We start from the raw sequence: 25076 nt of genomic DNA, 5'->3' as shown, positions 1-25076 counted from the left end.
ATCTGATTATCTTTTTAAAATATAGCTTTGAGATATAATACATATACTGCACAGTTCACCTACCTAAAGTATACAGTTTAGTGTTTTTTAGTATATTTGCAGTTCTTCAGTCATCACTATGAACTTTAAAAACTTTCATCACCACAAAAAGAAACCCCATTGGCAGCAATAATTCTCCATTTTCCTCCAAATTCCACTAGCCCTCGGCAGCCACTAATATGCTTTCTGGGAATTTCTTATAAATGGAATCGTGTACTATGTAGTCTTTGATTGGCAGCTTTCACAGAGCATAATGTATTGAAGATTTATGCATATTGTAGCATGTATCAGGACTTCATTTCTTTTTATTAGCAAATAGCAATTTTATTGCATGGATATACAGTATATTTGTCAGTTGATATAAATGAGGAATATTTGTGTACAAGTTTTTGTGTGGGCCCAGGTCTTCATTCCCTTGGTTATTATATACCTAGGAGTGGAACTGCTAGGTACTTTGGTAACTTCCAAAATGACTGTACCGTTTTACATTCCCACCAGCATATTAGTTTTTTCATACCCTTACCACCACTTGTCTCTGTCTTGTTTGTAGCTATTCTAGTAGGCGTGAAGTAGTATCTCATTAAATCTGCTTGGGTGTGATTGCTTCAGTTATTTTAATTTACTAAGTACTGATTTGGGTTCACAAAAATTAGTCTGTGAGTTGCTTTTAGATTTGAGTAAGACTGTCAGGACTTGTAATGAAAATGGCAACCAGTTTTTAAGTCATGATTTACTGAATAATTTCTAGTAATTATTAAGCACTTTTTTCAATCTCTTATAAAAGATTTGCCAAATGTTGTTTTAGAGTCTTGCCGAGATTTTTAATGGCTTCTTATAGTTCCTTTGGTTTTTAAAGAATAATTGGAGCATTTAGAAATAAGTAATTCTCCAGGTAAGTGGAATTCTCAGTATTTGTTAAATTCATGTGGTTATAGTAGCTCTGAGAAGTACAAAGTAGGAAAAAAATTAACTCTCTGAAGGCAGGGCCTCTCATAACCTCTAGGTTGGGACTTTTATTTAATCAAGTTGCCTAGACTAGTGTATAATATTGGTTGGATTAAGTAGAACTATTGAAGAGTATTTTAATTAAGTTTTGTGGAGCAATGCCAAGTTTAAGCCAGCCTTTTTCTTTTGAGGAGATATTGTTTTAAACATAAATTTGTTTTCTTTATTACATTTTCTTCTGAGAACTCAGTTTCGGGGTCAGATTTGAATTTGAAAGTTATATGACTTTGGCCAAATTACTTTTAACATGTGTGAGGTGGTAGTGTTAGCAGTGAAGGAAAGGATATAGAATTTAAGTCATATGGCTGTTCTGATTAAATGACATAATTAAATAGTCTAGTAGTGTGCTAAAATAGATGAATTCTCTTTTTCTCCTTGAATCTGTCCTTGCTTTAGCCTTTAGTTTTCACATATGCTTGATAGAATTAAAAATATACATTTTCTTCTAAATGTTTTTAATATTCAAATTATTGACTTCTAGCATGTCATGTATAAAAAGGTATGAGGTAAGTGAAAAAGTGTAGGAAAAGCCTGCTGCTGTGTTATTTGAAGACAGTGGATTAGGAAGCTTCTGATCAGGTCTCTTGTCTTTTTTTTTTTTTTTTTAAGATTTTATTTATTAGTGAGAGTGAGAACGTAAGCAGGAGAGGGAGAAGCAGACTCTCTGATGAGCAGGGAGCCTGATGCAGGACTTGATCCCAGGTGTCTGGGGTCATGACCTGAGCTGAAGGTGGATGCTTAACCAACTGAGCCACCCAGGTGCCACTCTTGTCATCGTTTGTGATTTTTGAAAAACTTACAGGAAACTCGGCTTTAAATATGAGTTTCTTTTTTTCTGTTTGACTAACACAATTGAATTTGTCCACATGGGTGAAATTATAAGCCAATCTTGAATAAATTGCACTGCTTCACTCAGAACTGTCCAGTGGAGGGGTGCCTGGGTGGCTCAAGTTAAGCATCGAACTCTTGATTCTGGCTCTAGTCATGATCTTAGGGTCATGAGAGAGAGTCTTCCAACTAGCTCCCCACTCAGCAGGGAGTCTCTTTCTACCTTTTCCCCTACTGGTGTGCTCTCTTATGCTCTTTCTCTAAAATAAATCTTAAAAAAAAAAATTATCCAGTAGAAATATAATTTGTGCTATGTATGTAATTTAAAATAACCTAGTAGCCATTTGGGAAAGAACCATGTGAAATTCATTTTAATAATTTGTTCTACCCCACACATACAAAATATCTTTTCAATACATAATTAGCATAAAAATCATTAATGAGGGGCACCTGGGTGGCTCAGTGGGTTAAGCCTCTGCCTTCGGCTCAGGTCATGATCCCAGGGTCCTGGGATCGAGCCCCACATTGGACTCTCTGCTCAGCAGGGATCCTGCTTCCCTTCCTCTCTCTGCCTGCCTCCCTGCCTACTTGTGATCTCTGTCAAATAAATAAAAAATCTTTAAAAAAAAATCATTAATCAGATACTGTACATTGTTTTGTGCCATATCTTTGAAATCAGAAACATGGTGTGTTCTATACATACTGCATTTGTGTGTATATATATATATATATATCAACATCAATTTGGATTAGTTATATTTCAAGAGTCATGTGTACTAGTGATCGATAAATGTTCATACTTAAATCTTTCTTATTGCAGATTTTATTGAAATGTAGTTAGTGGCAGTAAACTGTCTTTATATAGTTTTAGCAGGAACATGAAATGACAGAGAACATTGATATCCACCTGTTTCTGTTTTAAAGCATGGAGACATGCTCAGGTTACCTCAGGTAACAGATTTATTGAAAGGATTGTTGAGGGAGGAAAGGTACCCAAACAGAGTCCATCTCTGCAGTGGTAGTGAAACAGTCTCTGGAAGCTAACCATGTGTTTCTTCAAATAGCCTCTTCTCCTCCCCCACCATTCACCGCCCTCCCACCAAGGAGTGGAGGTCATTTTCATGTGAAATCAGCGTTTATAAAACATAAAAATTGTACTGTACTGATGGAAGTGAAGGTTAGGGGGCTGATCTCTGCCATCCTTCTTTTCCTCTTCTGCTCTTCTCCTACTTCTTTTTCCTTCACTTTGAGGCCCTTCTGAGATCTTCCGGACAGTGAAAACTCCTGCAACACCAAGTCATTTCTCACCAACTGGAATAGCAGTAACTCTGTTGGACTTGTTTTTCTTTGGTCACACATTGGCAATCCTAGTAATTGCCATTCCCCTCAGATTCTGTTCCGCTGTTCCCTTTTCTGGTCACCTTCTTTTTAGCTTCTATTTGTCTTTTTACCATAACTAGTGTCAGCTTCTTCTGCTGCTACTAATTACCAATCTTTATGTCTCCTATTCAAGTAGCTCAAGAAATAGCATCTAATTGATCAGCTATTGTCCGATATAGAGTCACTTCTGTTGGGGTCTACCAGGCTTCCCCCTCCTGCTGCCTTTGGCACAAAAGCCTATTCCTCACCCTTTAACATGCAGCTGAGATAACAGGGTCACATGACACAAAGGTGAGCAAAGAATGTCTGGTTGCTTTCCTCACAAGGTGCCTGTGGGTATTTTGGCCTATTCACCATATATGATGTACTATACTTTCTTAATATCTCAGTTAATTATAAATGGAAAGCTCTTTTTGTTTTGTCTTTAGCTTGGTAGTAGTGGTAATGATAATAGTCACTATCACTGAGGACTTTCTATGTGCAGGAATAGTAGCAATCATTTTACATGTAGCAACTCATGAGCTCTATGATACATTTTACTGGTGAAGGAACTGAATCACATTGATCTATGAATTGCCTTGTTCAAAGCTTACAGCTTTTATTTAGTGTGAGTGGGATTTGAATATAGGCAGTCAGCTTTTTTCCAAATGGGAAAGACTTAAAATCTATAGCTTAACATTTCAGAGCTTCAGCTGACCAGGACAATATCTATCAGAATTTTCCCCTATTTTACAGATGAGAAAATTGACAGGTTAGGTATCTTGCCTAAGGTCACAGAGTCTAGTCATTGTTAGGAGCTCAGAATTTCTAATTCTTAGACTAGTACTCTATTACAGAACAAGTACCTATGATACATGAAGTTTTTAGTGTTGATCTTAAAACTCAAACCTGTTAAGTGTCAGCAGATACAGTAAGTGGATACATAATATATGGTTGTACACAATCGTTCACGTAGGCTATTATGTTATTAGACTAGCTTGAAGATAGTGTATATATGGAGAAGAGAAGAATAAGCAGGGTATTGAAGTTGATTAGCTACAAAACTTTTTTATTTACTTCATCTCCTTGCATCTAGCTGAAGGTGAAAGTACTTTCTGCTAGCTTAGAATCTTCCTCAATTGGACATTTCTCCATCATTCCACACATAACCTCTCAGGAGGATGTTATGTGTTATGTGTGGAGTGATGGAGAAATGCCCAATTTAAGGCATGGTGGATGAAATAATTTGAAATATAATGAAGGCACACTACCTTAGAAGGTTTGGTAAAGAACCTCAGATTAAAGATGTAAAATAGCTAATTATGCTACATGTGAAATTTTACTCTCTTTGAAAAAATTTATTTTTATCAGGCATCTGATAAAAATTTTTTTTTAAAGATTTTATTTATTTATTTGAGACAGAGACCGTGCGAGAGAACATGAGCGAGGAGAAGGTCAGAGGGAGAAGCAGACTCCCCATAGAGCTGGGAGCCCGATGTGGGACTCGATCCCGGGACTCCAGGATCATGACCTGAGCCGAAGGCAGTCGTCCAACCAACTGAGCCGCCCAGGCATCTCAATTTTTAAAAAGATTTTATTTCTTTATTTGAGAGAGAGAGAGAATGAGAGGGGAGAAAGTCAGAGGAAGAAGCAGACTCCCGGTGGAGCTGGGAGCCCATTGTGGACTTGATCTCAGGACTCTGGTGTCATGACCTGAGCCAAAGGCAGTGGCTTAACCCACTGAGGCACCCAGGCATCTCAATTTTTAATGAAATATGACTATGAAGTAATTGGCTTACTAAGGTGTTAGCAGAGTAGCCTTAGCTTAGGGCTGCCTGGGTGGCTCAGTAGGTTGAGTCTCTGCCTTTGGCTCGGGTCATGATCTCATGGTCCTGGGATCAAGCCCCCAGTTGGGCTTTCTGCTCAACAGGGAACCTGCTTTCCCCCCTCTCTCTGCCTGCCTCTCTGCCTACTTGTGTTCTCTCTGTCAAATAAATAAATAAAATCTTAAAAAAAAAGATTATTCATTATTAAATCTTAAGCTTTGTTGTTTTCTTCCAGTTTACAGACTATCGCTTCCTTAATACTGTTTACGTGTATTAAAACAAATTTGAAAATGATAAGTCACGTAGTAATTCAGAGATAGCAGTTTTTCCTAAATCATTCTTGGTAAATCCTGTACATATTCTATTGCTTTGTCACCTAATACTACATTGAGGAGAAATTCCAGACCAACTAGAAGTGAACTCCGTTCAGTTGACACAGTGATTTTGTTAAACTGCCCATTAACTCTCAGCCTGGATTAAACCCTTCTAGAATCTAGAAGGAAACCAAGTACATTTTCATTATGTAGTTAAAAGTAGAAAATTGGAAGAATGATTTCATTCTGCATCTCTTTGGAGCTAAGTTATACCTTAGGCAGGAGTTAAAAAAAATTAATGTGAATTTTAGGACACTTGATAATTTGCTCTGTGTATTTATAAAATGAGAATTTGGACTCCTTGGACTCACTGTATTTTGCTAGTATTGAAAGAATGACATCTTTTCATCTTTTTTTTTTTTTTTTTTTTAAGATTTTATTTATCTGACAGTGAGAGAGGGAACAGAAGCAGAAGGAGTGGGAGAGGGAGAAGCAGGCTTCCCGAGGAGCACGGGGCCTGATGTGGGGCTGTATCCCAGGACCCCAGGATCATGACCTGAGTCAGCAGATGCTTAATGACTGAGCCACCAGACACCCCTGATTTTTTTTTATCTTGTTAACCATTTAAGTAAACACATACACATTAATTTTTTTCTTAAATAAGAATAATAAGTAACATTTTATTTATATTGTTCTGCATCTTTTCCACTTATTCTATGGCAGTGTATAGATGTTCTTATAGTATTTTACAACTGCGTAATGCTCAACTGCATAGTACTTTATCATGTACGTGTACCATAGTTTCTTCAACTATATTCTATTGGTAGGCATTTAGGTTGCTTCCAGTCTTTTGCTAAATTCCTAGAAGTGAGATTGTTGGTCAAAGTATAAATATAGAGGGTGTCTTGGTGGCTCAGTGGGTTAAAGCCTCTGCCTTCGGCTTGGGTCGTGATCCCAGGGTTCTGGGATCAAGCGCTGCATCAGGCTCTCTGCTCAGCGGGGAGCCTGTTTCCTCCTCTCTTTCTCACTGCCTGCTTCTCTGCCTACTTGTAATCTCTCTCTGTCAACTACATAAATAAAATCTTAAAAAAATATATATATAAATATAGATGTAATTTTGCTGACTATTGCCAACTGTCCCTCCATAGAGTTGTAATAATTTCTCTTTCCATTAGTAATGTAGGAGAATTCTTATTTTTCTTACACTTTTGTCACTTGGCTATGTTAGACTTGTAGATTTTTTCTAGTCTGATAGATGAGAAATCCAATGTTAGGGTAGCTTTAATTAGTATTTCCCTTATGAGTAAGATCATCTTTTCCCTTAAGTTTTTGAACTAGCTTCATATTTGTTCATCCCCCCCCCCCCGGAGTATTTATTTTTCTTTTCTTTCTTTCTTTCTTTTTTTTTGTAAAGATTTTAATTTATTTATTTGACAGAGAGAGGCACAGTCAGAGAGGGAACACAAGCAGGGGGAGTGGAGAGGGAGAAGCAGGCTTCCCACTGAGCAGCGAGCCCAATGTGGGGATGGGGGTTTGGGGGGTGGGGGAGTGGTAGATCCCAGGATGCTAGGATCATGGCCTGAGCCAAAGGTAGACATATAATGCCTGAGCCACCCAGGTGCCCCTCAGGGAGTATTTCTTTTTCTTTTTTTTTTTTAAAGATTTTATTTATTTGACAGAGAGAGATTACAAGTAGGCAGAGAGGCAGGCAGAGAGAGAGAGAGGAGGAAGCAGACTCCCTGCTGAGCAGAGAGCCCGATGTGGGACTCGATCCCAGGACCCTGAGATCATGACCTGAGCCGAAGGCAGCGGCTTAACCCACTGAGCCACCCAGGCACCCTCAGGGAGTATTTCTTGATTAATACTGGTGTTACTATCAAGAGGAATTACTTTTTGGATTTTTTTTTTTTCTCTTTGGGAGTGGCAATTATCACTCAAGCAGTATTACTATGCATGTATGATTAAATAAACAGGACCTAATCATGTATTTTTTGTATTTAAAGAAGTGACCGGGGCACCTGGGTTGCTCAGTGGGTTAAAGCCTCTGCCTTCAGCTCCAGTCATGATCCCAGGGTCCTAGGATAGAGCCCTGCATCGGGCTCTCTGCTCAGTAGGGAGCCTGCTTCCTCCTCTCTCTCGGCCTGCCTTTCTGCCTACTTGTGATCTCTGTCTGTCAAATAAATAAATAAAATCTTTAAAAAAAAAAAAAAAAAAGAAGTGACCTTCTAGTTTGGGAAAGGGGACTTGTATGAAGATCATCATGAGTCAATGAAATAAATGCTGGTGAAAATAAATGCCAAGCTCTGTGGAAGCACTTAGACTGGAATGCAGTTACTTGGGTATCAGCAATTTTATTAGTTAGCATGTGAAGTGTTCTTCAGATTGCGTCTTTAAGGAAGAGGAGATCACTAGGGTTATCCTACCTTTGTGTATTCCTGCCAGAGGAAGCAATGCCAAGGAAGAATATGGTGCTGAGGACTCCTAGGTCACCTGGTTTTGTGGGTAGGGATAAGAGATGTGGGCATTGAGACTGCATCTGGACCAATGGGATGTGGTAAGTCTCTACCTGTTGATCCTAAACCCACTTCTTAAAATTATTTTTTCATTTTTTATTTTATTTTATTTTATTTTTCAAGAAATCTCTGCACCCAGCATGGGGCTCAAACTCAAAACCTTGAGATCAAATATTCGTGTTTCTATTAATTTTCTCCCTGAGGCATACATTGTCTCTTGATAATCTTCCTGCTCCTCACGTTTTTGAATAAACTTGGGAAGAGAATGCTGGGAAGTAGAGTGATTGCATTCCCTCCTTCCCTCCTTTTTGAGCAAGCTTAAAATTTTACTTTTGTCTGTGCCATACTTTAAATTTATTATTACATCTTCCTTATTGCCAAGTTTAAGGCTCCTTATGCAATAGCTTGTTTGACTTGGTAGAGAGGAAGATCTGTCTAGGGGAAGGACCTTGTGGCAGAGTTTATTAGTCTGGAAAGCTCGGTGGTCAGCTCCCTTGTGTCTCATTTTGAGGAATTTGTATTTTGTCTTGAGAGAGCCTCTAAAAAACCTGAAATGTTTGGGGAACTGAGGAGAGGGCTTGGAGGAGGGGAATGACAAGATAAGCTTTTCATTTAGGGAGGTAATTTTGATACTGTGTTGAGGAAGATGGATTGGAGAAGGTGCAGCATAGGTGAGAGAGCAGTGCTTCTCCAAGCAGAAGCAGCATCACATGGTAATTTTTTAGAAATAAAGATTCTGATGCCCCATTCCAGAACCCTGGGGGTGGGTGCAGCAATCTGTATTTGGTTCTGATGCATGCCAAAGCTTGGAACTAGGGATTGAAAAGTCAATGAGGCTGTATTAAAGTTTGCTAATGCTTTTTCATGTTAATTATATAATTGGTTTTTGTTGAGATGTTCTTTACATTTGTGTCTTACATTTATTCACAAGAAAAGTAGATGAACTCTCTAGCATTTGGGGACTTATTTGAAAGCCTAATTCGAAAAGCTGGGATAGTATGGTAAAATATTATAGTTGGAAAAGGAGAAACAGTACAGGACAAAGTAAACGATAGTCAAACAAAACTGTTGGGTAGAATACAAGTGGTGCTTAATTTTGGATGTGGTATATGTTGCCTGTATATGACATTGATTTGTAATATGGTGTTTGTATCAGCAGTAGGGAAAACTGATAGAAGATACTGTAAAAAAAAAAAAAAAAAAAAGGCGGGGGGGGTGCTGGGGGGAACATGAACTCATTATGGAATCCAAAGGAAAGGATGGTGGGTGTGCCCAAGATTTGCTAAGATGCTGTGCAGTCAGTTCCACATAACTGTTTTCTTTCTTTATATAATAGCAGCTGATTTGCATCTAACCCAGTTTTTTCACTGAGGGTATGAGGGCTGTGGGTATAAATTTCAACCTTGTTGGAATGGGACTGAGTAAATCTGATAATCTTCTTTGTTCTCCTCTGTTAGCTTTGCTTGTTGACCAAAAGTACAGATAGAGAAAGTTCTTTGTAACTATCAAAACTGTGCCTTAAAGGGTAAGTAATCTTTTTTTCTCCTTTGAATTTTATTCTAGGACCCGTCAGTTACACAAGTGACAAGAAATGTTCCACCAGGACTTGATGAATATAATCCATTCTCGGATTCTAGAACAGTAAGACTGTCTTAATTGGACTACTTGTAAATGTTGAAATTAAATAGAAATTTGTATTTTGGTTATAATTTTTTAGTCGATGGATTAAACTTCTATAAAATAAGCTGTTAGTGTTTAATTTATAATTTAGAAAGTTAAATGTTTTTATTTATTTTTTTTATTTTTATTTTTTTTTAAAGATTTTATTTATTTATTTGAAAGACGGAGATCACAAGTAGGCAGAGAGGCAGGCAGAGAGAGAGAGAGAGGGAAGCAGGCTTCCTGCGGAGCAGGGAGCCCGATGCGGGGCTCGATCCCAGGACCCTGAGATCATGACCCGAGCCAAAGGCAGCAGCCCAAACCACTGAGCCACCCAGGCGCCCCAAGAAAGTTAAATGTTTTTAAACAGAAAGGAATATCAGTAATAATTGGAAGTTACCATGATGATCCCAATGAAACACTACAGATTTTCTTTTATGTTCTACATTGCTATTATTCCCTCTAATAAGTCAATATTACTATAGTTCTTTAAATAGGAGAAGGAACTACTTTTTGGTGTAAGTGGTGTCTTCATGGTAAAGTAGGGGTGATTTTCTTATAAAACAGAACATTCTACTCTGTGGTAGACAGAACCTCTGGAACTTTACCTGGCTTAGGAACATACTCTCCTCAAAATTTAGTCTTGATTTATGTAGGGGTATGAAAAAAAGCCTTTAGAAACAGGGTTCCTCCATCCTGGATGCATACTAGAAGCACCTGGAGAATTTTATTACATTTCTCATTAGGACCCTACTCTTTCACTATTAGGGCACTTGTGTTTTTTTGTTGTAGCTGTTTTGGTGATTTTATTCACCAAACTGAATTCAAACTGATTTTATTCACTCAAAACTGAGCCAGTTTTGAGAACTATTGAGGTAGGTTCTGTTGAGAATTCTTCCCCAAAATTTCTTTGGCAAATAATTTTGTTACTGTATTTTGAGTCTTCAGTGTAATTCATATTCTCAAGAGGTCTCATAGTTTAAACACCATTGGCTTTTGAAATATAACTCATTATGGTGAAGATACTGAAGTTCTTTTTTTTTTTTTTAAAGATTTTATTTATTTATTTGACAGAGAGAGATGACAAGTAGGCAGAAAGGCAGGCACAGAGAGAGGAGGAAGCAGGCTCCCTGCCGAGCAGAGAGCCTGATGTGGGGCTCGATCCTAGGACTCTGAGATCATGACCTGAGCCCAAGGCAGTGGCTTAACCCACTGAGCCACCCAGGCGCCCTGATACTGAAGTTCATAAGTTGCATACTTGGTTTTGCAGATCAGTGTAATTATTGTTACTTGATCATCTCTTCCTGATGTGTGTTTTCCATAGTCTGGAAAATAATTCTCAAAGATATTGTAGGTTTTAGCTTAGAAATTTATTCAGAATGTTTTATATTAACATTTTAGATTAGGAGGAGCTTTGTACAAAGTAAAAGCATTAAAATAAGAATGAACTTTTACATTTCACTTTCTTTCACAGCCCCCCTTTTTATAAAAGATTTATTTATTTGAGAGAGAAAGAATGAGAGAGGGCGAGTGTGAGAGGGGGAAATCAGAGGGAGAAGAGAACCCCCTGCTGAGCAGGGAGCCCAATGTGGCAGGGTCATGACCTGAGCCAGGGTCATGACCTGAACCGAAGGCAGTTGCTTAACCAACATACAAAATGAAACACTTAGATTTGATAGAGTATCAGAACCAGGGAAATGTAAATTATTGTAACACGTGCATTTTCCACTGAACTTTTTTATATAATTGAAATTGTATTTGAAATAAAAAAAAAAAAACTCATTTGTTTTCTCTATGGTATCAGAAACTTGCCTTTTTTTTCTTTTCTTTTCTTTTTTTTTTTTTTTAATGTTGTGACTATTTTCCAAAACAGTTTAGGTATATTTGGATAATTGATTTAAATGATATGTTAGAACTCAATCCAGATACTGTTTTGGTTGATTAGTGGTATTCATATTTGTTTTAGAAAAATATTAGTGAAAATCAAGCTTCTGAATTGTTGCTTGGTGTAGTGAACTACTTAAGGTCAGGAGAGAAGATCTATCAGCAGATTCAATGAATGTATAAACTATAAGATTTAGAAAAAGTTTCTGTTTTATGTTTCTTTCTTAGGTTTTCTTTTATATTTAGTTTTATGTTTGAACGGAACCGAAGGTATTTAATGAAGGCAACAAATAACTTTTTTTAAAAAAGATTTTATTTATTTGACAGAGGATCACAAGTAGGCAGAGAGGCAGGCAGAGAGAGAGAGGAGGAAACAGGTTCCCCGCTGAGCAGAGAGCCCGATGTGGGGCTTGATCCCAGGACCCTGAGATCATGACCTGAGCTGAAGGTAGAGGTTTTAACCCACTTAGCCACCCAGGCACCCCAACAAATAACTTTTTTAGAAAGAGTTTTCATTTATTTATTCATTTGAGAGAGAGTGCAGTGAAAAACACAAGTCTGGGGGAGAAACAGAGGGAAGAGGAAAGCAGGATCAGTGGGATCATGTCCTTTACTGAAGGCAGACACTCAACCAACTGAGCCACCGCAGGCATCCTGTAAATATTTTAATAATAAATTACATACTCACTTGATGTTACGAATTCAGAGAAAGGAGTTGTCCCAAGATACATCACAATATAGACTGGCGAGTGTGTTGGCAGTATAAAGGAGGGCTCTTGAGCACTTGAAATGTGGCTAGTCTGAATCGAATGTGCTTTAAAATGGAGTATAGTCTTTTTATTACAAAAATAAAGTTACAAAATAATTTTTTGTGTGAACTCAAAATGCATTTTCCTGCTTAAAATTATGTTGAACATGGTGGGTAGGTTTCCTGGCCTACCTTCTAAAATTTAGTGAATAAAATACTAGAAAAATTGGCTTATCCTTGAGAACTGTTATGCATTTATGGGGGAATGCTTTCCTTTGAAACAAGGTAATAGTTTAAAATGTCTACTACAGGGACGCCTGGGTGGTTCAGTTGGTTAAGCAGCTGCCTTCGGCTCAGGTCATGATCCCAGCGTCCTGGGATCGAGTCCCACATCAGGCTCTTTGCCCCGCGGGGAGCCTGCCTCTCCCTCTGACTCTGCCTGCCACTCTGCCGGTGCGCGCGCTCTCTCTCTCTCTCTGACAAATAAATAAATAAAATCTTAAAAAAAATGTCTACTACAGCGTGACTGTCACTAGTTTCAGTCACTGGTAATGACGTTTATAGCTTCAAACAGAATTTCTTCTGGTAGGTATTGAAACATAGGAATTAGGGCCACCTGTGTGTGTGTGGAGGGGAGTGTAGTGCTCCTTAATATAGATTCTAAGTGACATATCTCAGGGCCTAGTATACTGTAACATTTTTATTTTCTTCAGGAATATGTTGCCTCCTTTTCTTTCTGTTCTACCAGTTGTTGCCATATATGATTTCAGTCACGTAAACCAGCAACAGGATCTCTATCTTCTGGATACAGGGGAAAAAATTCTAAGTATTGGCATGGCCATTTTTTTTTTTTTAAGTTTTATTTATTTATGACAGAGAGAGTGAGAGAGGAAACACAGGCACAGGGGAACTGGAGAGGGAAAAGCAGGCTGTCAGTAGGGAGCCCGATATGGGGCTTTATCCCAGGACACGGATCATGACCTGAGCCAAAGGCAGACGCTTAATAACTGAGCCATTCAGGTGCCCCACATTTTTTGTTTTTGAAAGGCTAGTTTTTAAAGTAAGCTCTATGCCTAATAGGGGGCTTGAATTCCCCATTCTGACCAACATCAGGTCACATGCTGTACTAAGCCAGCCAGGCACCCCGGCATGCTGATAATTTTGACCATTAGGAAAAAGTAAATAATTGGTTTATATAAGAACTGCTTCTAACATAATTCTGGACATTAGAATCCAGTCATAAGACCTGGATTCTAAACTAGACCCTACCACTGATAAGTTGGTGACTTTAGGCAAACCACCTAGTGTCTTTGGACATCCTTTTTTTTTTTTTTTTTTTTAAATGGGTCATGATGGGAGAGGAAGATGTTGAGTTAAATAGTTTTAAGATCAGTTTCTTTTGAAAATGGATGAAACTTTTAGCTCAGGGACTAACTGAATATATTTGTACACAGTAGTTTACTTATCTTCAATACTATAAAAGCATTTTCTACACAGTAATAACTGTATTTTCTCTTGCTCTTCATTTCTTTTTATATCTTTTCTCCTTTGCTTCTTACTGTCTTGTCTTTGTTGGAGCTGATTATCTGTCCCTATGGAACCAATCTTCTTTGTTTCTCTTTTTATTTAATGGTAACTATTGCCTTCTATCGTCCTGTCTAGCCAAGTGTCATTGGCTAGAAACATCTGAGTCTTCTTTGGCTCAAATAGCTTCTTTTCCTATCTCTATTTGCCACATTCTGTCACTTGTATCTTCAGGAGATATTACCTGTCTTTCTCATTCCTACTAAACCACTCTAATTCAAGTACTCAATGTGAAATAATACAATGGCCTATTTTACCTTTCTCCAGTTTATCTCCTTTCAGCTTACATTCTACATCCAGTCATTATTATCTTTTTAAAAAAGATTTTATTTATTTATTTGACAGAGAGAGATCACAAGTAGGCGGAGAGGCAGTCAGAGAAAGAGAGGAGGAAGCAGGCTCCCTGCTGAGCAGAGAGCCCGACTCAGGACTCAATCCCAGGACCCTGGGATCATGACCTGAGCCAAAGGCAGAGGCTTTAACCCACTGAGCCACCCAGGCGCCCCAAGAATTGTCTTTTTAATAGTGAATCGTGAGAGTTTGTTAAATATTCTAAATACAACTCTCTTATCAAATATGTGATTTGCAAACATTTTCTCTCATTCTGTGAGATGTCTTTTCACTTTATTGATAGTGTTCTTGGCATGGAAGTTTTAATTTTGATGTCACATTTATTTTTTCTTGGGTTCTTGTTTTTGGTGTTCTAAGAAACCATTGCCTAACTCAGGGTCCTGAAGATTTACTCCTATGTTTTCCTCTAAGAGTTGTACAAGTTTTAATACTTACATTTAGGTTAATGATTGATTTTGAGTTAATTTTTGCACATAGTATGCGGTAGTTGTTCAACCCCATTCTTTTGCATTGGATACCTGCTTGTTCCATACCATTCATTGAAAAGACTTTTTTTTTTCCTATTGGATTATCGTGGCACTCAGGCTGAAAATCAATTGATAATTTAGGGGTTTATTTTTGGACACTTTTTTCTGTTGATACCAATGTCTGTCCTTACTCTAATAATACACTGTCTTGATTACTATAACTCTGTAATAAAACTTAAGATTATTTCCCTGTCCAGTTCATTTATGGCATCTTCTTTCTTGCAAAACTTTTTCTGCTCTCCATTGCTGCAGAAATCTTCTGAAGGATACTCTACTTAATTTTAGTTCCCTAGCCCTTTCTCTTGAAAGATAGTTCAGTAAGGGTTTTGCTTCTAACACTCCACCAAAATGTACTTGTCAGGGTAGCCAGTCTTCCATATTTTGAGATTCAGTGCTAAATTTTCATTCTTAACCTTAATCAGCAGCATTGAGAGTTGATCACTATCTCATTCTTTTTTTTTTTTTTTTAAGATTTTATTTATTTGACAGAGACAGCATGCATGAGCACAAGAAGAGGGAGCAGCAGAGGGAGAGGAGGAAGCAGGCTTTCCACTGAGCAGGGAGCCTGATGTAGGGCTCAATCCCAGGACCCAGGACTCATGACCTGAGCTGAAGGCAGACACTTAACTGACTGAGGCACCCAGGCACCTTCATTATCTGATTCTTAGAACATTTTCTTCATTTGGCTTTCAGAGTAGCTCAGTTTTTCCTTCTCAGTCTCCTTTGTTGGCTGTCTCCTCCCTCCTGCATTTTCACCTGCAGTATTGGAGGCCACCTGGAATTAGGCTTTGCTTCTCTTCATCTACGTTTGCTCAGATGGTGACTTCATCCAGTTTTATAGCTTTAACTTGTCTCTACAGCTTTAGATACGTGTGGGTGACTTCCAAATTTACATCTCCAGTATAGACCTCTCTTCAGAACACCAGGTTCTATTTTAACTGCCTACTAGATATGTCTACCTGGATGTCTGAAAAGTTGCAAATTCAGTGTCATGAAAATTGAACTGAATCCTTTGATTGTAAACCTGCTCATTTTCAGTCTTTTTCTCTCTATCCTACTAGTTGCTTAGGCCAAAACCTTGGTAGGATTTCACTGTTTGCATTTCCTTGTATCTCATGTCTTTCTGTCAGGAAATCCTGTTGGCTCCCTTAAAAATATATCCAGATCTGATCCTTTTTCTCCATAGCTGCCACTTGGCTTGAGCTGTGATGTGACCTTGCCTGGATTACTGCAGGGGTGATTTCCTAACTACTCTCTCTCCTTCTACCTTTGTCCTGTTTCAGTCCTTTTTCAACTCAGTAATCACATGACCCCTTGAATTTGATCATTTCAGTCTCCTGTCAAGAACTCTTCACTAGCTTTTACATTTTTTTTCAAAGTAAAGCCAAGAGTCCTTAAAAGAATCTGGCTCCTAACAAGTCTCTATTCTTTATCTTCTCATACTCTTTTCCTCATGTATTCCTGTATCCAGCACACTGGTCTTGGTCAGATATGTCAGGCATTCTCCTCACTTTGTACTGACTGTTCATTCCCTCTACCTAAGATGGTCTTCCCCCAGATACCTACAGGGTTTGACTTCTTCACTTCCTTAAAGTGTTTACTCAGATATTGAGTTCCCTGATCACCTTTGTAAAATTAAATCCACTCAACCTTTATTCGTGATACCTTTACCCTGTTTTTTTTTTTTGTTGTTGTTGTTGTTGTTCCATAACATTTACTGCTTTGAGATATTCTAAAAATGTGTTTGTTATGTAAATTGTTTATCTTCCATAGCTAGTATGTAAACTCCATGAGAGTAAGGATTTACATGTTTTCTTCATGAATGTATCTCAAGTGACTATAACTGTTGGATGTTGTAGTTGATCAATAAATATTTGATGTATGTATGAATATGTATGGTCACGCTTCTCTTCCTTCATTTACACTTTTCTACTTGGAAACTCCCACGCATGTATATTCCTTCTTTCCTACTGTAGTACACCTCTTCCACCAAGTATTCTAATCTTTAAAAGCTTGTTTTAAAATGGTTATCTATTCTGATAAAATTATTTGTCTTGATTCTGCCATTAATGTGTGTAATTTTCACCACTCTTAATAACAAGAAAATCTGTGTTAAGCATAGCTACAGTCCGTTCTTGTTTGGTTAGAGACTGAAAGTCAATGAAAGTTGCAAAAGTTTTAGGTTTCTTTTGGCAGTCTCTTAAACTTTGTTGCCTTAGAGTGCTGTTTTAAAAATGCACATCTTTTCTTTTCATTCCCCTGAGTTTTTGAACCTGCGTGTCTATAGTGGGGACCAGAGTTTGCATTTTTAAAAAGATTTATTTATTTATTATTAGAGCGAGAATGAGTGAGCTGGGGTTGGGGGCAGAGGGAGAGAGAGAGAGAAAATCTCAGGCAGACTGCCTTCTGAGCACAGAGCCCAGATACCATGACCTGAGCCAAAATCAAGACTTGGATCCTTAACCAGTTGAGCCACCCTGGTGCCCCAGGGCCTGCATATTCAATAAGCATCAGGGGTTTCTAGTGCAAGGTATCTATAAACACATTAAGAATGCTTTTGCTTTAGACCCTGAGTAAACTTACGAACTTTGTTGGTTCACAGATGGAAGAGAAAGAACAAGAAAAAACAAGGAGGAATTTTCTTCAATAGGTGTTTAGAATATGGAAGAAAGCCAGAAAGGAGAACATACATTTGTTTGTGCATCAGAAAGATAACTCATGGACCAGTGCCTTGAAGGGATCTTATATATTATTTATTTAATAATGAAACATCTTGAGAATTTTCAGTGCAGAGAACTCATTAGGTTACAGAAGAATCTCTATACAATTTATTGCCATGAATGTTACAATGTTTTTAATTCTGTTGAGCTAAAGTATGTTTTGAAATGAAAAATGTTGAACATTTTTTATTTATCTGTTAGCTGTTTAAATGCCTTCTTTGGAGAAACATCTGTTCACATCCTCTGCCCATTTGTTAACTGTTTGTTTTCATTTTTTAAGTGTTGAGTTTGTTGAGTTCTTTATACATTTTGGATACTAGCCCTTTATTGATAAGACACTTGCAAATATCTTCTCCCATTCCCTTTTAGTTTTGTTGACTATTTCCTTTGCTGTGTAAGAGCTTTTTATCTTGATGAAGTCCCAATTAAAACACTAATTTTTTAAAATTGAGGTTTTTACAATTTTATTTTATTGTATTATTATTATTTTTTTAAGATTTTATTTATTTGACAGACAGAGATTACAAGTAGGCAGAGAGAGGGGAGAAAGCAGGCTCCCTGCTGAGCAGAGAGCCTGATGTGGGGCTTGATCCCAGGACCCTGGGATCATGATCTGAGCCGAATGCAGAAGCTTTAACCCACGGAGCCACCCAGGCGCCCCATAATTTAATTTAATTTTATTTATTTTAAATATTTTATTTATTTATTTGATTGAGATCAGAAGTAGGCAGAGGCAGACAGAGAGGGGAAAGCAGACTCCCCTCTGAGCAGAGAGCCTGACTTTGGGGCTCGATCACAGGACCCTGAGACCACGACCTGAGCTGAAGACAGAGACCCGACCCACTGACCCACCCAGGCGCCCCGGTTTTTACAATTTTAATTCCAGGATACCTAGTATACAGTGTTATGTTAGTTTCAGGTATACAATATAATGATTCCACATTTCTGTACATTGCTCAGTGCTCATCATGATAAGTGTACTCTTTAATATCCCCATCACCTATTTCAAGTATTTTATTGTTTTTGATGCTATTGTGAATGGGTTGGTTTTCTTTTTCCGTTGCTTCATTATGAATGTAAAGGAGTGCAACTGATTTCTGTGTGTTGATTTTATATCCTGTCACTTTAAGAAAATCATTGATTCCAACAGTTTTTGATAGACTTTTTAGGATTTTTTGTATGTAAGATCATAACATCAGTAAAAATGATAATTTTATTTCTTCCTTTCCAAATTGGATGCCTTTTGCAGAAATGAAAGTCTCAAGGGGATGGTTTCATTAGTTTTCTTTTTACTATATATGCAAAGGTGAAAAGTAGAAATAGAATTAGGAGCCATCATCAAGTAGGTCTTTAAAAATTAGGGGCACCTGGGTGGCTCAGTGGGTTAAAGCCTCTGCCTTCGGCTCAGGTCATGATCCCAGGGTCCTGGGATCAAGCCCCACATTGGGCTCTTTGCTCAGCAGGGAGCCTGCTTTCTCCTCTCTCTCGGCCTGCCTCTCTGCCTTCTTGTGATCTCTGTCTGTTAAATAAATAAATAAAATCTTAAAAAAATATATATGTCTAGGGGCACCTGGGTGGCTCAGTGGGTTGGGCCTCTGCCTTCAGCTCAGGTCATGGTCTCGGGGGTCCTGAGATTGAGCCCTGCATTATGCTCTCTGCTCAGCAGGGAGCCTGCTTCCCTCTCTCTCTCCCTCTGCCTGCCTCTCTGTCTACTTGTGCTCTCTTTCAAATAAATAAAAATCTTAAAAAAAAATTGTATCTAGGGCTTTACTTGTTTGGAGATGGCTAATCAAGTAAATTGTGGCTGAAGAAAATACTGGGTCCCACAATTGGACAATGATCTAGCTAACATCTACAGATGTGAAAAAAATTATTAGGAAAATAGCTAGTGGGTTAATATAACTGCTCCCAGAGATTTGTATCTTTCCAACCTTTCTCATCCTTGCTATACTACAAGCAACTATGGCCTCACATATATCAAATTACTATCTCTAATCCAGCCTTCATCTTTATCTTATGAATTGATTGTACTTAATGCCTTATTTGTTATTTATTTATTTTACTTTATTTTTTAAAGATTTTTTAAAAAATTTATTTGACAGACAGATCACAAGTAGGCAGAGAGGCAGGCAGAGAGAGAGAGGAGGAGAAGGCAGGCTCCCTGCTGAGCAGAGATGTGAGGCTCGATCCCAGGACCCTAGGATCATGACCTGAGCCGAAGGCAGAGGCTTTAACCACTGAGCCACCCAGGCACCCCCTTATTTGTTATTTAAAGCAGTAAAGAATTTATAGTAAGTTTTCAACTTGGTTGAATTTTTGGATAATTTCTTATGTAGTTTTTCTGAAGCGGGCTGCCAAACTAACTTTGCCAGTCCTTTTTTTTTTTTTTTTTTTTTTGGTCATTATTCTGTTGTCTCAACATATTAAACCAAGAGAGTGAAACTTAAGGGCCAATCTTTTCTAGTCAGAGAACAGTTAAGATTGATCAGCTTGTTTTGCTGCTTCTTAAGAGCTATTGAGTGAGGGGAATAAGAAATTGGAACAGAGAATTTCTAACTTTTGTGATAACAAAAGATTATCATGGAGATTTAAAAAAAAACCCAAAGATCTTTTAATCTCACTATCTGGAAATAATCACTATTAATATTTTGATGAATTTAGTAAATTTTAAAATTAAAAACTGACATAGTTTTATAACTTCTATCACTTATTATTGGTACAAACTTTTCCGGTTTCATTAAATATTTTTTCAAGCCTTTTAGGGTGCCTGGGTGGCTCAGTGGGTTAAGCCTCTGCCTTCGGCTCAGGTCATGATCTCAGGGTCCTGGGGTCGAGTTCCGCATCGGGCTCTCTGCTCAGCAGGGAGCTTCTCCCTCTCTCTCTCTCTCTCTCTGACTGCCTCTCTGCCTACTTGTGATCTCTCTCTGTCAAATAAATAAATAAAATCTTTAAAAAAAGAAAAAAAATATTTTTTCAAGCCTTTTAAATAGATGCTTAAAATGGTCTCATGGATAAAACAGTTTATTTTCTTATTTGGACATTTGGGTTATTTCTAACTTTTTGCTTTTGTAAATAATGCTCTAGTAAGCATCCTTGGCAGACACACATTTGTGCCTATCTTTGATCATTTCCTTATGATATTTTTTTTAACACTATTTGTGAGTCATAGAGTATAAATATTTCTGTGGCTGTTATACATAATACTGAAGTAAGCTCCAGGATTATTACATGAACAAGTTTATACCTATTATCAATGTGTATAATTTTACACCCATTTTACATCTTTTCCAAAATGTGATGATCTTATGGTAGTAGTGACCAAAAAAATAATTAGAAGCTTACATTTTTTTGGATTACTAATGAGGAGTTAACATTTTTAATATGTTTGTTTTTTATTATTATTTTTTAAAAATAATAGAAATCACAAGTAGGCAGAAAGGCAGACAGAGAGGGGGAAGCAGGCTCCCTACTGAGCAGAAAGCCCGATACGGGCCTTGATCCCAGGACCCTGAGATCATGGCCTGAGCCCAAGGCAGAGGCTTTAAACCACTGAGCCACCCAGGCGCCCATATGTTTATTTTTTTGTATGTATTTTGTAACCTGCTTGTTGAAGGCTTTTTAAAATGCGTTTTTCCTTAATAACATGTTCATCTGTGTTTTTTTTTTTTACTGATTTCTATGTAATGAAGTGTATTAATCAGTTGACAGTTATATGTGTTACTTACTAGATTTTGCCCTTTAATATTGGTTATGAAATATGTTATATCATCCAGCTTCTAAATATTTACTAGATATATTACCTTTTCATTATGATTTCTTTCCCCTCATCCCTTTTAAATATTTAGAATACCTTTGCTCCAACCCTAGATCAAAAAGTCAAAAAGTCATCCACAGATGCTATATATCATCTGTGTCCTCTATATTATAGAGCTATGCTATGTTATAGTGTTTTTATAGTTTAACAAAGAATATCCATTTGAGATTTGAGAATGTTACTAGCGAGCTTGAACCATTAATTAATATTTTTATTGATCATTCCTGTTTTCTTCTTTGTATTGCCTGTTCAGATCTTGTGCTTATTTTCCTATTAGTAGTTAAGAGTTCTATGAATTTGTAACAATTCTTTTTGTATTCTATGTGACATTTATATATGCATTATAACCAATTTTCTCTAGTCTGTGATTTGACTTTTCACTCAATGTTAAGTTTAATTATACAGGTTTCCCCCATTGTTGAAAAGTAGAGCACACCTATGAAACTTTTTGTAAGCCCAGATGGCCTAGCTGGCCTAAAGTGAAGGGTATTCCCTGCTTTCCCAAACTTGATGTTACACCACTTTACTTTTAGAAAGACCTACATTTGTAGCTGTTTTTGCTAACTTAAAGAAATCTGATTTTCTTTGATTTTACAAAAAAAGCTGTCACTGTACTAATGTAGGTCTTCTGAAGTGGTATAAAGGAAACTTTCAGTTCAACCTATAGTTGAACTTGTCTATCTTTATTGTTTGTCTGTTTTCCTCATGTTAACTTAACAAGTACTTACTGAGCATTTACTGTGTTCCAAGCATTGTTTTAGGCACTGGAGATACATCATTGACAAAATACATAGTGATTTCTAGAGCTCACATTCAAGAAGCTCTTATATACCCTAAGTTCCTAAAAATATTCACCCTTTTTTTTTTTCTAGAAGTGTGTAAGTTTTGCTTTTTCATTCGTAGATCATCTACCTGGAATTTATTTTCATGTGGTGTTAAGTAAGAAATCTAGTTTCACTATTACATGTGGGTGGTCAGTTTTCCTAACATCATTTATTGACTAATACGTTATTTCTCCACTGTTGTATAGTGAGTGTCCCCTCTCTTGGATATCAAGTTTCTGCATTTGTGTGGGTCTGTTTCTGTATCTCTTCTGTTTATTGGTGTATTTCTTTATCTTTGCCATCTGTACCACCCTCTTAATAACTGTATCTTTACAATAAGCTTTAATATCATAGGTCTGCTCTATTTTTTCTCAAAATTGTTTGACCTATTCTTAGCCCTTGGCTTTTTCATATGAATTTTATAATTAGTTGTATTCTCCAGTTATTTCTTCAGTTGTGTCTGGCTTCCTTTTCAGGACTGCTACTTGCTGTGTCAGGGTAAAATCCTGATACATTTGGTGGGGTGTTCTGGCTTTGACAGTTTCAATCTTCGAACCTCCCTTTGTAGCCACTTGCTCATGTGCTCTCTTTCTCTTTTCCTTTTTTTTCTCCTTTCTGTTTTCCTTTTCCTATGGCCATTTAAAAGAATACTTAAAAATATGTATTTTAATATTTTAAAAAGATTTTTATTTAATTCAGGGAGAGAGCAACAAGCAGGATGAGGGGCAGAGGGAGAAGCAAGCTCTCTGCTGAGTTGGGAGCCTGCTGCAGGGCTCAATTCTGGGATTGGGATCATGACTGAGCTGAAGGTAGACATTTAACTGAATGAGCCACCCAGGTGCCCCTAGAAGTATATTTTTTAATTTAAAAAACAAGTAATATATTGGGAGGTAGGTAAATAATAGAAATGTATATAAAGCAAAAGGTGCAGATTTCTCTGATACCAGTTTGCTGAGAGCTTTTAGATATTTTTCTGGGTGTGTATAAGTATGTGTTTATTATAGCAGAAAAATGGTCATGTGCATTCTGTAGTTCACTTTATTTAATTATTTAAAAGGTAGTCTTCTGTAACTCTAAATCATTCCTTTTGATGGCTGCATGGTATGTTATACAGTAATTTAACCAATTTCCCTTTGATGGACTTGTGGGTATCTATTTGCTCTTTGATCCTGAAGCTGCTTTCAAATACTCCTGGATCTAACTGGAAAAGTGGAGGTTTTGCAGTTTATTTTCCATCTCCGTAATGACTTCCCTCTTAGTCTTTCCAAAGGGTATTAGTGGAGTTCTGTCAAAAGCATTCCTGTTTACTTTAAAAAAAAAAAAAAAATTTTAAAAAAATCATGATAAATGTTCTCTTTAATCCCCATCCCCTATATCACCCATCCTTCCACCCACCTCCCCTCTGGTAAACACCAGTTTGTTCTTTATGGTAAGTGGTCTGTTTCTGGTTTATTTCTGTCTTTTTTTAATCTGCTTATTTGTTTCTTAAATTCCACATACAAGTGAGATCATAATATCTTTGTCTCTTTGACTTCACTCAGCATTATACTCTCTTGCTCTATTCATGTTGTTGCAAATGGCAAGATTTCATTCTTTTTTATGGTTGAATAATACTGCAGTGTGTGTGTGTGTATACACATCTTTATCTATTCATCTATCAGTGGACACTTGGGCTGCTTGAGTAATTTGACTATTGTAAATAATGCTGCATGTATCCTTTGAATTAGTGTTTAGGTATTTTTTGGTAAGTATCCAGTGGGATTGTAGAGTAGTTCTATTTTTAACTTTTTGAGGAACCTCCAGTTTTCCACAATTGCTGCATGAATTTGCATTCCCACCAACAGTGCAAAAGTGTTCTTTTTTCGTCACATCTTCCGTAAGACTTGTTGTTTCAACGGTTTTGATTTTAGCCATTCTGACCTATGTGAGGTGGCAACTCATTGTAGTTTTGATTTGCATGTCCCTGATGAGTGATTTCAAACGCCTTTTCATGTGTCTATTGTCAATCTGGATGTCTTCTTTGGAGAAATGTCTGTTAATGTTTTCCCATTTTAATCAGATTACTTTTTGTGTGTGTGTGTGTGTTGAGTTGTATAAGTTCTTCATGTATTTTAGATGCTGACTCTTGATTGGGTGTGTCATTTGCAAATACCTTCTCCCATTGTGTGGGTTGCCTTTTTGTTTTCTCTGCTCTGCATGATAAATGTTTTTCTGTCCCCTCACTTAAAATCTGCAAATGACTTTCCGTCTGAAATGAGTCTTTTGTAGGCAGCATATACATGGGTCTTCCTTGTATATCTACTTAGTCACCCTGTGTCTTTTGATTGGAACACTTAGTTCATTTATATTCAAAGTAATTATTAATAGATATGTGTTTATGCCATTTTGTTACTTGTTTTGTGGTTGTTTTTTATAGATTTCCTGATTCTTGCTGACTTTCATGGTTCATTGGCTTTCTTTAGTGATATGCTTGGATCCCTTTCTCTTTAGTCTTTGTATATTTATTACTGGGTTTTGGTTTGTGGTACCATTATATTTGTAATATCTTCTGCATATAGCAGTCTATATTAAGTTGATGGTTACTTAAGTTTAAACTCCTTTATTCCTTTTCTTCCCACCTTTTACATATATACTGTCGTATTTCACATCCTTTTATTTTATGAATCTCTTCAATGATTTTTACAGAAATACTCACTTTTGCTACTTTTGTGCTTTTTACTTTTCATACTCTCACTTGTGGTCTTTATTTTTAACTCAGAGTTCTCTTTAAAATTTCTTAAAGGGCTGGTTTAGTGGTGCTTTTTGGAGTTACTCTTCAGTTCTCTATTCTGAATGATAGTCTTACTGGGTAGAGCATTCTTGGCTGCAGATGTTTCCCTTTTACCACTTTGAATGTATCATGCCGCTTCCTTCTGGTCTGCAAACTTGCTGCTGAAAAATTCACTTCTAGCCTTATGGGATTTTCCTTGTATAGAACCATTGTCTTTTCTCTTGCTTTAAACACTTTTTTCTTTATTCCTATTTCTTACTATTTTAATTGCTTTGTGTCTTGGTGTGGACCTTCTTGGGTTGAATTTTTGG

At 37.2% G+C, this 25076-nt stretch overlaps 1 protein-coding gene across 1 annotated transcript in view; it reads left to right on the top strand.

Moving 5' to 3' along the window:
• The window catches only part of SCAMP1 (secretory carrier membrane protein 1), a 121848-nt gene that overhangs the window by 25365 nt on the left and 71407 nt on the right, over nucleotides 1-25076 (top strand). The window contains exon 2 of the mRNA XM_082724810.1: nucleotides 9448-9525. Within this exon, the coding sequence (XP_082580936.1) occupies nucleotides 9448-9525 (78 nt within the window). The remainder of the gene's footprint in view (nucleotides 1-9447; nucleotides 9526-25076) is intronic.

This window comes from Mustela nivalis (assembly GCF_964662115.1).
Source record: "Mustela nivalis genome assembly, chromosome: 3".
NCBI classification, from domain to species: Eukaryota; Metazoa; Chordata; class Mammalia; order Carnivora; family Mustelidae; genus Mustela; species Mustela nivalis.
The sequence above is the reverse complement of the archived record's forward strand: the minus strand, read 5'-3'. Positions and strand labels throughout refer to the sequence as shown.